Here is a 12,659-nt window from a genome sequence, read left to right as displayed (position 1 = left end):
TGTGTAAAATCAAATCAAATAGAAAACGACCGCCCTCCGCCTTCCCCACTCCTGCCCCCCTTCCCAAAGGTATAGACGTTTCCCTTTAGCAGATGAGTCAAGTAATGAACTAAAAATAACGTTCACACTTAACAGGGTTGTTCCTGATGGTTGGTTTTGAGTTGGCCTCTCCTGGGACGTTAACTATTAGCCACCGTTGACCGTTGCCTGCAACCTCGGTGTAAATGTTTGACGGAGTACGCTGACAAGTACACACCAGCGACTTCAGGAAGTCGACCGGTGGGAATGGAAAGGCACATACTGCGAGTAGAAATGATCCATTGTGGAAACCCTGTACGGTGTTTCTGTTAAATCATTTGTCCACTGTTAAATGATTTACATTCTGATGGGACCTGGTAATCCCAGGACTGCAATTCCAAGCATTCCTGCACACTCCGGCACTGACAGTCTGTATCAATTACAGTGTCCGTAAAGCTCCTTCAGCTGGTTAAGCATAAAGAATTATTGTCCCCAATCCTTCCATGTCTCTCGTTAGTTCTCTCAGCCCACACTCCAAGGTGGTTCGGTGGCAAACATTATTATCCATATTTGAAATTCCTAAGCTCGAAAGAACCTGCAGGATATCCTTCCCTCGAAATACACAGGCTTGCTTCAATGCATTGTTTTGAATTACAGGGGCCACTTCTGGATCACACAAAAATAATTAGAAAATCTGTGAATCAGAGTTTGGTTTATATGTCGAAAAAAAAGTAACCCTTGTTTTAGCTAACTTTGATGCCACATGTGGTCCTAAGACCATGTTGGCTGAGACTGTGACCTGATTGGTTTGGGGGAGAGCATGCCCTCCAGAAGGTCAGACGCTGGACAAGAAGTTGGGGGTGCTTTCCAGCCCCATCACAGCCACTAAAGCCTTGTGACTTCTGGGGGGTCCCTTGATGGTTTTTGGTTTCTGTTCTCAATGAAAGCGGGTGGCTGGGCTAGCTGAGGTCTAAGTCGGTGCTAGCTCTAATTTCTTGTGCTCCAGTCACTCACTGTAGGATCTAGTGGTATTAAGGAGAGAAAAGAAAGGCAGGCATTTCTACTTGTACTTGATAACAGAAGTACAACATCAGTGAATTTGGTTATTATTCTTGCGTGCTGGTAGACTCCAGGTTTCCCTTTGTCTTTAAGATCTGAACTGTAGATCAAATACAGTGTTGTGCACTTAAAATCTTGTTAGGAGGGTAGATCTCACGTTAAGTGTTCTTACCTCCCCCCGAGAAAAACACACACAGAGGGACACAAGGAAACTTTTGGAGGTGATAGATGTTTATTACCTTGAACATGGTGATGGTATCACAGGTGTTTGCATATGTCTGAACTAACACATTATATAAAGTGTGCAATTTCTTTCTGTTAGATAAAAGGAGATGTGGACTATATACATTTTGAAATATATATACAGAGGATTTTTTAAAAACCTACGAGAGGCTTATGTCCTTTTAAGACCATGTCCGTAGATCACGATTAAATATTTGGGGGAAGAACTAGAGAACACAGTATTTTTAAACTTGGATTCTCTAACAGTGCGGACCAGTAGAACTTTCTACAATGAGCGAAGTGCCCTGCGTGTGCTCTGACATCACGGTAGCCAACAGCTACCTTGAAGTATTGAGTACATGAAAGAGATGTGGCTAGTGCAACTGGGGAATTATATTTTTCATCTTATTTAATTTTAAAAGAGTCACAATCCCACTGTAACCTTTTCTTCAATAAAGCCTTATTCCTGGTTCTGAAGTAGAGTTTAGAGAGAAAAATGCATGTGGTTATCAAGTAACCTTACTCCATTGATTAATCAGGTTGACAGATTTGTAAAAAGCCAGGGACTGGCGCATCCCGTAATTTCTCATGAAGACAAAGATGAAGCCCTGGAGGCAACTGTGTAGACCCAGGACCACTGGATTCATTCTAAGAGCTGTAAAAAGCATGTCAGGGAACATTCAGGTCCAAGTAATTCAGAGAAGATATTCTATGAGTGCTTGAGATTTTAGGGAACACCTTAGAAAAGAAATACCCATCCTCTCTGGGGAGAGATCATAAAGAAATCATCACTAAAGGACCAAACTTATCTTCCTTGGTTTTCCTTTCAGGAGCTGATTGATGTTGACAGTGAAGTGGTGTTTGAATTAGCCTCGTATATTTTACAGGTAAGTCGTCTCCCTCTCATCTTTGTATGCCAGGGCCATACACAGAAGAAAGAGGAATAAGACTTATCATGCATGGCAATTGTTATATCCACTAGCTGTTTGACTTCTTAATTATTTTTAGCCACAAGCAGGAAAGAGCTACTGGGGAAACTACACCATGGCAGCAAATAGAGTCTTCTCTATTCTCTGTTCTTCTCCAAAATTTTAAGACTGTATTTCTCTGCAAAGGAAAATTGTGTGTATAACCTGAGATTGCGGGAAACTGAGACCATCCAGTGACCCCCTTTTCTTCAGGTCACTGGAGAAAGCCAAGTAAAAAGCAGGAATTAATTGCCAGGAGAATGACTGTCATGAAAGACAAGGAAAAGATCCTTAGCTTATGTGAAAAAGAGGCATACTGAATATTAGAAACACTGGCAAGATGAACTAAAATGATGTCATTAATTTATTCCTTCAGCAAGATTTAGTGAGCAACTACTATGTTCCAGGCGTTATGCTAATGCATTACAGATTCCATGGTCCCTGCCTCCAAAAGCCCACAATACAAGATAAAACAACAAATAACACAAGACATAGACACATAGTGCTATCCAGACAGACATCCAGGTTCAGAATCTTTAAACTGGAAAAAGTTAGATCAGGGCTTAGAAATGGAAACTTTCCCTTTGTCATTATGAATCACTTTCTTTGTATATAACTTTCTAAAGTTTAATTGTCTAATATTCAAGCGGTAAATACACGTGTCCTTCCTTAATTATATTACTATAGCTGATAGGACAAAACAGCAGTCAGTCGGACTGATTCAGTAGAGGACTTCATTACAATGTATTTTAAAATCTGTAACATGGGATCAGAATGTGTCACTGATGTTGAATTTTCTTCTTCTACAGGAGGCAAAGGGAGACTTTTCTAGGTGAGTTTACAAAAGTTTTTGGCTTAAAAAAGTATTCTGTTGCATCTCTATTAAAAGAAACTATTCTGTCTTTTCTTCGTAGACGGGCAGTTTATTAATATTATATCTTAATGTTGAAATCCAATTCCCAACTTGTCAATGGAAATAGATACATCAGGCAGAGAAAGCGTAGTAATAGGGGGATATTCTGTGCCAAATGAAAGTTACTAAAAGGCTGAGATTAGAACCCACTGTCACACATGGCCATTGTATTGAGGTGTGTCAGGTTGCCCAGGTGTCTTTGTGGAGCTTTGAATTATCATTGTGGTATGAATTTGACTAGAGATAACCCCATGGACGCACACATCTTTTTTTTCCTCTGTTTTAGTTCCAACCCTGAAGGTACAAAATCCTAGCCCGCAGGAAGATGTCTTTCATGAAAGTGTTACAATATAAATATCCCACTTCTACTGTCTTTCCTTTTCCAGATGTTATGTTAGGGAGAGAACATAAACAGACTTAACCACGGGGAAAAATGTGCCCTGCTTTAATAACCCTGTCGATCCACAAACTTCAGTCTCGTCATTCATTTCATTAAGCGTGGCCCGTTGACCAGTAGGGCTGAATTGCCAGTCTCTCCTGATCATTACTGGAGACAGAGTAGGGGTTGTAACCATCCACCAACAGGACTGTCTGCTTAAAGACAGACATCATTCCTGGGATTCTGTTTTATTGAACTCCCCTGAGGGAAGTCCAGTATAGCTCATTCTTTAGAATCAAGGTCTAGAGATATGAAGACTCAACCACATGTACAAGAACAGCATCAGGGCGTGGGATCCTGGCCCATCATTAGGAAATTAGCAGAATTGGTATGAAAAAGAAATGCAGATTATACCTCTGCTCCGTGAAGGAACTTGGGTGTTTTCTCATGCTTTGGGGGATCTGATCTGCAAATGCAGCGTAAACTACTTCACCTGGTGGTCTACCTCTACTTGTCCAGCTTTCTCAACTTCATGCTCACTGGTTTTTCAGGTCTTAGCTGCCTTCTCTCTGCTCCCCATGCATTTCTAAGGCTTTCTAGCAAAGGCGGAGGTATATTTTCTCACTCAGATATCTCAGCAAAACCAAAAAAATTCTTTGACGATCTAAAACAAGGGTCAGCAAACATTTTCTGTAAAGAACCAGACAGTATATACTTGGGTTTTGCAGGCCACCCAGTCTCTGTTGCAACTACTCACCCCTCCCTTTCTAAGTGCAAAAGCAGCCAGAGACAGTAGGTAAGCAAATGAGTATGTCGGTGTTCCAATAAAACTTTATTTATAAATTCAGAAATTTGAATGTCATATACATTTTCATGTACCACAAAATATTCTTCTTTTGATTTTTTTTCCCCAACCATTTAAGACTTTTTTCTTAAGATTTTTTTCCCAACCATTCTTAGCTCACAGGCCACATAAAAACAAGCAGGGTTGGCCAGTGGGTTGTAGTGGGCTGACCCCTGATCCTAAAATATAGTCCCTTCAGCTCAGTTTGATTATTTGTAGAAGGAGGCCTCCAGGCCCCTTTGATTTAGGTTTCCCAAGTTCTTGCTATGAAACAGAGGTAGTCCTTTTTTTGGGGGGGCGATGAAGGTTTATTTATAGCCTTAGCAGGAGACCTTGTAGGTAGCCAGTAACTGTTGACCGAATGCAGCATTTTCAGGATCTAGAAACTATACTTTGTTCTGTTTTTCCTTTGTTAGTTTTTTATGCCTTTCATTTGGTATTGGACTTGAGGCTCTTGGTAAGTGCAGGTTCATATCTATTTACAAAGGGCTCTGAAGTCCCATGAAAAAATGGTTTAATAACCACAGATCCAGTGGATTCCATTGTCTGGTCTACTTACTCTGAAGATACTTTTCCCCGCCTTTTCATTCACGGGCTCTGAACTCCGCTGTAAATATTATTTATTTTTGAGAGTCCCCTGACAGGATGGAATGTGAGCTGGGGACAGCGTCATCTGGCCCCGCAGATCCTGGGAACGTGGGGCTACAGGGATGGTCGGCGGGGAGGAAGGGCAGGCCTGGCCTCCCGTAACTCATGGCCCCCTCATGAGCTTGTGGAATCCCAGCTTGTTGGCTGCAGAGAAACAAAGGATCCTGGTTTGGCTTCATTTGTCAAAGTGTTCCCTTGCAGTTTGTTTATAACAGCAGCTGTCTGGGGTGAGAAATAGCTGTCAGGGGAGGGGAGAGGTCAGACACCTTATCCAAAAGGTCAGTTTATCTCCCAGTGTAAAACTCACGTCACAGAAGTTGGGATTCCCTGATAAACACCGTTCTCTGTACAAGCCCACGGTTAGTATGCTTGAGTGGCCCGGAGTTTCGGAACAAGAGAAGTAATCCAGAATTCCTTGATTTTACCTCTTCCCATCCACATCTGGGAAAATCCCCATAACGTTGAAGTGGACCACATTTGGTTTGGTGGCCAAACATCAGGCATTTTAGATGTCCCGTTCTCATAGTTTAGTATTGTAGAAAGTTGTTTTTGCTCTATTAGCGAATGCTGGACTCTACAACCTTAATTGTATTTAACTGAATGGCTTTGACTTATATACATACCCTGTAAATACAGTACATTTTCCTGAGCAGCATTCATAACGTAAGATGTCAACTTAGAACACACAGAGCACCGGGGAAGCGTTTTATATAGCACGTGGTCCAGGGCTTAATTCTGAGATCTTCTAGAATCTAGAGGATCAAATAACCTTTGAAATTAATGGTCGCACACAAAAGGCAAAGTAACTCTTTCATAGCCTGATGATCCTGAATCTCTACCTTCCTAAAAAGCTTCTTTGCCCAGGATGCTGTTATCCTGTATGTTTACATTTCAGTGAATACATGCAGATTACATTTATGTGGAATGAGTATTAAAAATCTATATATTATGGGAATTCCCTGGTGGTCCAGTGGTTAGGACTCGGCACTTTCACTGCTGTGGCCTGGGTTCAGTCCCTGGTCAGGGAACTAAGATCCCACAAGCCACTCAGTTGGGCCAACAAAAATCTACATATTATGGGAGCAAGTTCCTTGATGTACAAGAGGAAAAGGGTTGTTTTTACAAAAAGGAGAAGTCGAAAGTGCTGATATTACTTTAATAGAACGAGAACTATGTAAGGTCAACCCAGAGCCGTAACTACTCTTTCTCATGAAACTCACAAGCTGTTCTGTTTCTCCTTTTGGACTCTTTTGCTCAGCAGACCCCTGAAGGCTTATTCTTACGTAACCCCCTTTTCTTTCCAGTTAATGGAAATGTTCACTTCCTTGTCTTGTTGAGCTTGAAGGATTATTCTTATGTAACCCCCTCTTCTTTCCAGTTAATGGAAATGTTCACTTCCTTGTCTTATTGAGCTTGACAATGAAATCTTGGGTTCAGTGTTGCTGAAAGAAAATGAGTGAGGTATAGATAGGAAGTATTGTCCATGATAGGAAGAAATATATGTCACCCATGTTCATATTCTAGCATAGACAAATTTGTAAGGTATCGTGAAAGGTTGAGGAAATCGTCTTATCTAAAAATATTTTTTCCCTTGTATTATTTTCCTTAGCACAGCATGTAGTGATCGTATTTCATTTCCTGGTACATATGTATGTAAAAAAAAAAAAATGTCCATCAACAATGAGGAAATCAGTGAAGTTGGCATTTCTGTTTAAAAACAATTGAATAGCCTAAGAACTGTTCATCATGGCAGCTATATAAGCAAGTATTAGGTTGAAAAGGGTCAACACAGTTTTAAAAACAAAAAGTTCTCCTTTGATAATCACTCCTGAGCATTAGTCAGCTAATACACATTTTCTAGGATTTATACATACTTTATTCATCACAGACTCTGCAGTGGTTTAAGTGCCGAGCACTGATTTTTCTTATTAAAAAAAAAATTCCTTGTAAAATAGATAGCTAGTGGGAAGCAGCTGCATAGCACAGAGAGATCAGCTTGGTGCTTTGTGTCCACCTAGAGGGGTGGAATAAGGAGGGTGGGAGGGAGACGCAAGTGGGAAGGGGATATGGGGATATATGTATATGTATACCTGATTCACTTTGTTATACAGCAGAAACTAACACGACATTGTAGAGCAATTATACTCCAATAAAGATGTTTAAAAAAAAATTCTTTTAAACATTCGGTTACCATAGAAAAATAATACTCTTGTCTTTAAAAAGGTCAGTTCAGGGAACACCTAATTTAGTCAACTGAACAGGACATTCAAACTGTATAGTTACATTCTAATTTAATGTAATAGAAGACTTATTAATACAGTGCACTAAGCAAGGTATTACTTAAAGAATTTGATTTTTTTGCTTTTTTCCCCTAAGGGGACCTTAACTGAAAACCCTAGTGGCTAATCTTCATACTCTAATTTTGAGAATAGCCTCACTTTTTACTTTCTGTTAGCCTTTCTGAAAGGGGGCCACCAAAAAAAAAAGGAGGGAAAAAAATCATTTTAAACAACATTTTACCAAATCGGTGAATTGATTAAAAATACTTTATGCTGAAGCACATAAATACATTCCCAAATCACACTGCCTTTGATATAAACAATCATCCACAGATTAACAAGGACTAGTAAAAAAACATCTGTTCTGTAGAATTTTTTGCTAACAAGATTTATTGAAACCAGACCGGTAAAGCTCGGTTACTCCAGGCCGTCTTTTGGGACCTGGAAATATCTTTGTTACAGAGAACCGGATGTATTGATGCTGATCATTAAAAGACTTATAAGGACCAGTAAGCAAACAGCACCTGAAAAGGGCTGATATTAAGGAAATCCCATGTAAAGTTCTGTGGGTCACATTTTGCTTACCTGTTAGGCAAAGCTCATCATGTGCTTTAGAGGTGATGGAAGGCTGCCCTCCATCTGCAGGTTGTCTGTTCCAAGGAAACACAGCAACCAACGTCATAAAAGCAACACTGTGATTGAATACAGAGGGGTCAGTTTCTGTGACATCCATACAAAGTTAAAGGCTGGTGCCAGTGGGAGAATATCTGCTTATCAGAGTTCCAGGGTCAGTAAGAGTCTTACTGTGACCCTGATTTATCAACCTACAGGGTTCCAATTCTGCTTCTTAATAATAATAATAATAATAATAATAATAATGCTTTAGAAATAGAGCAACACGTTACTCCATCAATAGAAATGAGTAGCAGGGAAATTGAGTTTTACCTCCATTTTAGAAAAGGAGTTGGAGTATTTATTTGTCCTGAAAAATTCCTTTCAGCTTCCATGGACTGCCTGGTCTTAGGTCTCTAGAAGAGCAGCTAGAAGCAAAAAAAAAAAAAAAAAAAAGTGAAGACCTTTTAATATTTCCTCTTCTGTAAACCATGGGACCATGTGTTCACTAAGCCAGAAAGATAAAATGAAATTTCTGTGGGGAAAAAAAAAAAAGTACCCTCTTGATTTTTTTGTTCTTTGTATGAAATCTCGTCTGCCTTTTTTAAGAGCATTTGTGAATTACTGCAAATGAAACTTGGCTTACTGGTATCTGAAAATTCCCTATTTGTAGGCTTTCGTTGTTTCGTTTTGTTTTTTTGTCAGACTAGATGATGCCTTTTAGGCAGTCATAGGTCAAAGGAAGAATTTTAGAAGATCAACAGGAAAAGAAGATAAAGGGCTGATTTTCTTCTAAAAGACTTTTTTTGGTAACATAAACATTTGTACAGATTACTATCTTTAAAAAGATGACAACATTATTTTCTTGCCCTGCTAAGAGACAGCGTTGAAAGTTGATTAATCTCAGGCAGTGGTCTATAAATCACAATTCTGAGTCTACTAACATCATTACTTTGCACTTACCTAAGTGGTTTTACTACTGCAAGTCATAGCGGGCTCAGGGTTAAAGCAGTATTAGAGCATTTGATCATTTGGGGTATATTTTCCTACAATGTTTTAATTGGCCTCTTGAAAGAAAACAGCTGATAGGATCATATACTAAGAGAAATCGATTTGCTGAGACTTTTAGATAATTAGTAAAAAAAAAAAAAAAAAAATACTCAGACAGCTGTGTTTGGAAGAGTCAACATTTGGAATACAACTTACATAACCTAATAGTATCTTTAATACCCAAACTTGCAAATTTCCCTATTGGAAAATGACTAGAAAAAAAGTCATCTGTTAAGCTTGAAATACATGCAGCCCAAAGGAGAGTTTTTGTGGGAAGAATTTAAATTTATATAATTCTCGTATGTTATTTTATCAAAAAGAAAAAAAGAGAGAGAGAGAGAGAATGGGGTGTGTGATATTTTCCCATGACTTCTAAAGGACTTAGAGGGAGAAGCAGCTGGAATCTTTCATGCCAGCAAGACCTTTTGAAAGGAACAGAATCTGAAATTTTGAAACAAAATGTTCAAGTGGAAATGTTATTACAGAAAGCTTTGTTTTGTGCACAAAATTCCATTTTACTGAGCTTTTCAAGTGTGTAATTCACAGTTTCCAAGCATAGAAAAGTATTCAGATAGGGTATTTTGCAGGATGATATTCTTCCAATCCTATGGGAATTGTTTAGATATACAGTAAAGGAGGAAATTTTGTATTATGACAGCTTGTCTCATTTGCTAAGCATTTCTTTAATATCAATATCATATTTTGAGTTGACCTTGGTAATAACAAAAAGGTTCACGGCTATGACATTATGTCAGTTTTTCAGAGTTAAGATTTTGACTCAAAAGGATAACATAGAAAATTAAACAGCTTTTTGAGTAAAATTATTGTCTCAAATTGTAGGCTTATAAAAAAGTTTGTTTTGAATTTTTACAAGTTTACAACTATGTGAGAAACTCAAAAAAGGTTTCCTGTCATCCTAGAAAACCAAACTCACTAATCAAGAAAGAAATCTTTACTTAGATAAAGTAGCCATTACCATCAGAAATAAAGGCACATAATTCATAAATGTTGGTAATTTTGCCCCTCCATACAGGTGCCAAATTAGTGTGGCATATTTATCCATGATACATGCCCAGAATCCAGAATCCTCTGCTGGAAAAATCTCAGAGGGACCCGCAGGTGCTTCCCTGGTGTCTGCAAATGGTCACACAACTACAAGAGAACCCCCCACAAGCGTCATCCTCAGCCACCAGTTCTGTGAGCCTCCCTGTACCCCTGAAGGAGAGTATGTGATAGGGAGGAGATAGCCAAGTGTCCCCATTTTCTTTGCTAGAACCTGAAGTTCAACTTGGTTTTAAAAAAAAAAAGGAGGAAGAAGGGAAGGGAAGGAGAGAAATTGTTTCCTGCATGGTTATTAAGATAAGCAAAGAAGAGAAAATCTACAGCTCTCCTTATTCATCTGTCTCAGAGTTTTCTAGATGTATTGTACCGTTGAATAAAGTAGTACAGATCCACAATGCATCTCTGAAACTTTAGGGTCCCAGTGTTTCTGAACCCAGAACTTTGTGGGGTTTAGATGGGTAATGCGGAGTATTCCGTTAACACCCACGGCAGCGTCTGAGGCAGCTCCTGGAATCCAGTCTGTTCACGCTTCTGCACCAGATTATGGATATTCACACCAAGTGGAAGAGAGAGAGAAAGGTCAAGCATTAGGTTCACCACCAAGTTGGTTAGAAGGCTTTATATCTTAGAGATTTTCAGATTTTGTAATTGCGGATAATGAGGACCCGTAATACTCTTTTTAACTTATGAAGTCCCTCTCCCTGGAGAACTTGACCTTCATGATACACTCATGAAATACGGAGGAGTTAGGAGGACACTAGCATCACGTTACTGTCTCTGAGTTTCGTGTTAGTCCTTTTTTGTGACACTAGTGTAACTTTCTGGCTTTAGTGCTCTAGTGTTTTAGTACCAGGACACCTCAAAACCACTGGTTTCAGGAAGAATTCTTCCACACGAAGCCAGTTCTGTCTGCCCCAAGTTTGTCCTGCAAGTTATGGACATCTCATTTAACCCAAAGGGAATCTTCTGAAAAAGCATTTTGTCACTTTTTAAAGGAAAACAAGCACCTTGTGGATTTTGCTAATCATCCTATCAAATTTCATTTTTGCTTTCTTCACTCTGTGGTGTCTTGGTTAAATTTGTTCTTGTTGTAATTTGTGACAGATCCCCTAGTTGACGCATATTGCTAGAAACCTTAGTTTTCCACAGTAGGTCATTCAAACTTCCCATGTTTTATGAGCAGGGTGGACAGTAGAACCACGATCCATCATCTTAAAAAACAAAAAACAAAAAAAAAAGCAAAAAAACCCAAATCAAAGACTAAGAAAGCAAAAAAACCCAAATCAAAGACACTTCATTGAGAGACCAATTTTTTGCTGGCAGCATTAATCACTACCTAAAAGTTGTGAATAAAATCTGGTTAATATTAAAAATAAGAAGACTTCAGTTTTACTCTCAGTTTAGCAAGTGACTTTCCAAGAGACCTTTTTTCTTTTGCTAGAAATGGAAACTGACCGCTGTTTGGAACAAGGAACTGTTTTAGGGTATTTTATAAGTTGGCATTTATCATGTGTCCTGACTCTGGGGGAAATGTCCAAGTAGAAGATCTTGAGAGAGGAAGCTGGGAACTTCTAGCACATTCTTTCAGTTTCAGCTTCCCAAGTCTCTGGAGATAGAGTGACCAGGTCTCCCATTAAGGCAGCTTTGTGATTTGCAGCCAGGGTATGGCCAGATCATCTGACAGGGCTGGCCCCCTCTAAGTCATTACAGATGTTTACAGACAGCAGAAAGGCAAATAGGACATTTCTACATAGTTGTCCTTTGGGACGGTTTAAGAGCCCTGGATCCCTTCCAGAATGTAATGGATTTGGATGGGCTTCACGCCTTCGTGATTTCTTGTTGTATTTGTCTGTGTCACCTGGCCCTGGGGGAGCGCTAAAAAAAAAAAAGCCACTGCAGCTCCAGCCAGGAAGTCAGACCTGGGACTCTCATCAGGGACGTTTGTTTGCCAACAAATGAGTGTTTAGTGGGTAAGACAATCTCTTCCTCTTTTAGTTCCTTCCTTCCCCAAATATACTTTAGATGTGATGAGTGTGAGTTAAACCCACACTCGTGCTTCAGCTTAATTGTCTTTCTCACAGTTCCATTCAATAAACGTTCAACCCATAAGGTGCCATCCTAGGCACTGATGCGTCTATGAAACAAATCCCTGTTCTCAGGGAGCTTAAAGTTAATAAACAGGGAAGATAAGACCCAGAAACTCATCACTGTAGGCTCTTGGGTGTTCAGGGACCTGAGTATTCCTTTATGCCTTAATAACATGCAAGTGAAAATTCCAAACTCTGCTTGGGAATTGAATTTTCCTAAACACAAGGAGGTGACCTGTTTGAAAAGCTCCAGTGCTGACCCTTGCCTCCTGGCTAAACTTGCACTCTACCAGCCTGGCATGGAAGGTCCTCAAAATCCTATGCCTAATCTGCCATTTATTTGGTCTGCTTAACCCTTCCATACCACCCGTTCTAATTGATCTCTTCAGTTCCTGGCCTCCATACTCTACTGTATTCCACTGAGAAGAAAAATAAGATTCCTGTCCTTTTCTCCATGTGGGCCCTGCCCCAAAGTCTGCTTTTACAACAGAGCCCACAGGGGCCTTCCTTTCCTGCAA

The 12,659-nt window shown here is 39.6% G+C and overlaps 1 protein-coding gene across 5 annotated transcripts in view; it reads left to right on the top strand.

Annotated features, from left to right (window-relative positions):
• The window catches only part of FRMD4A (FERM domain containing 4A), a 341,961-nt gene that overhangs the window by 232,665 nt on the left and 96,637 nt on the right, over window positions 1-12,659 (top strand). For all 5 annotated transcript variants that reach the window (XR_011076055.1, XR_011076056.1, XR_011076057.1 and 2 more), the window contains exons 6-7: window positions 2,130-2,186; window positions 3,077-3,099. Coding sequence is in view for 1 of the 5 variants with exons in the window: in XM_068561738.1 (XP_068417839.1) it covers window positions 2,130-2,186; window positions 3,077-3,099 (80 nt within the window). In the remaining 4 variants the exon portion in view is untranslated. The remainder of the gene's footprint in view (window positions 1-2,129; window positions 2,187-3,076; window positions 3,100-12,659) is intronic.

Source organism: Eschrichtius robustus, chromosome 1, assembly GCF_028021215.1.
Source record: "Eschrichtius robustus isolate mEscRob2 chromosome 1, mEscRob2.pri, whole genome shotgun sequence".
Taxonomy (NCBI): Eukaryota; Metazoa; Chordata; class Mammalia; order Artiodactyla; family Eschrichtiidae; genus Eschrichtius; species Eschrichtius robustus.
The sequence above is the reverse complement of the archived record's forward strand: the minus strand, read 5'-3'. Positions and strand labels throughout refer to the sequence as shown.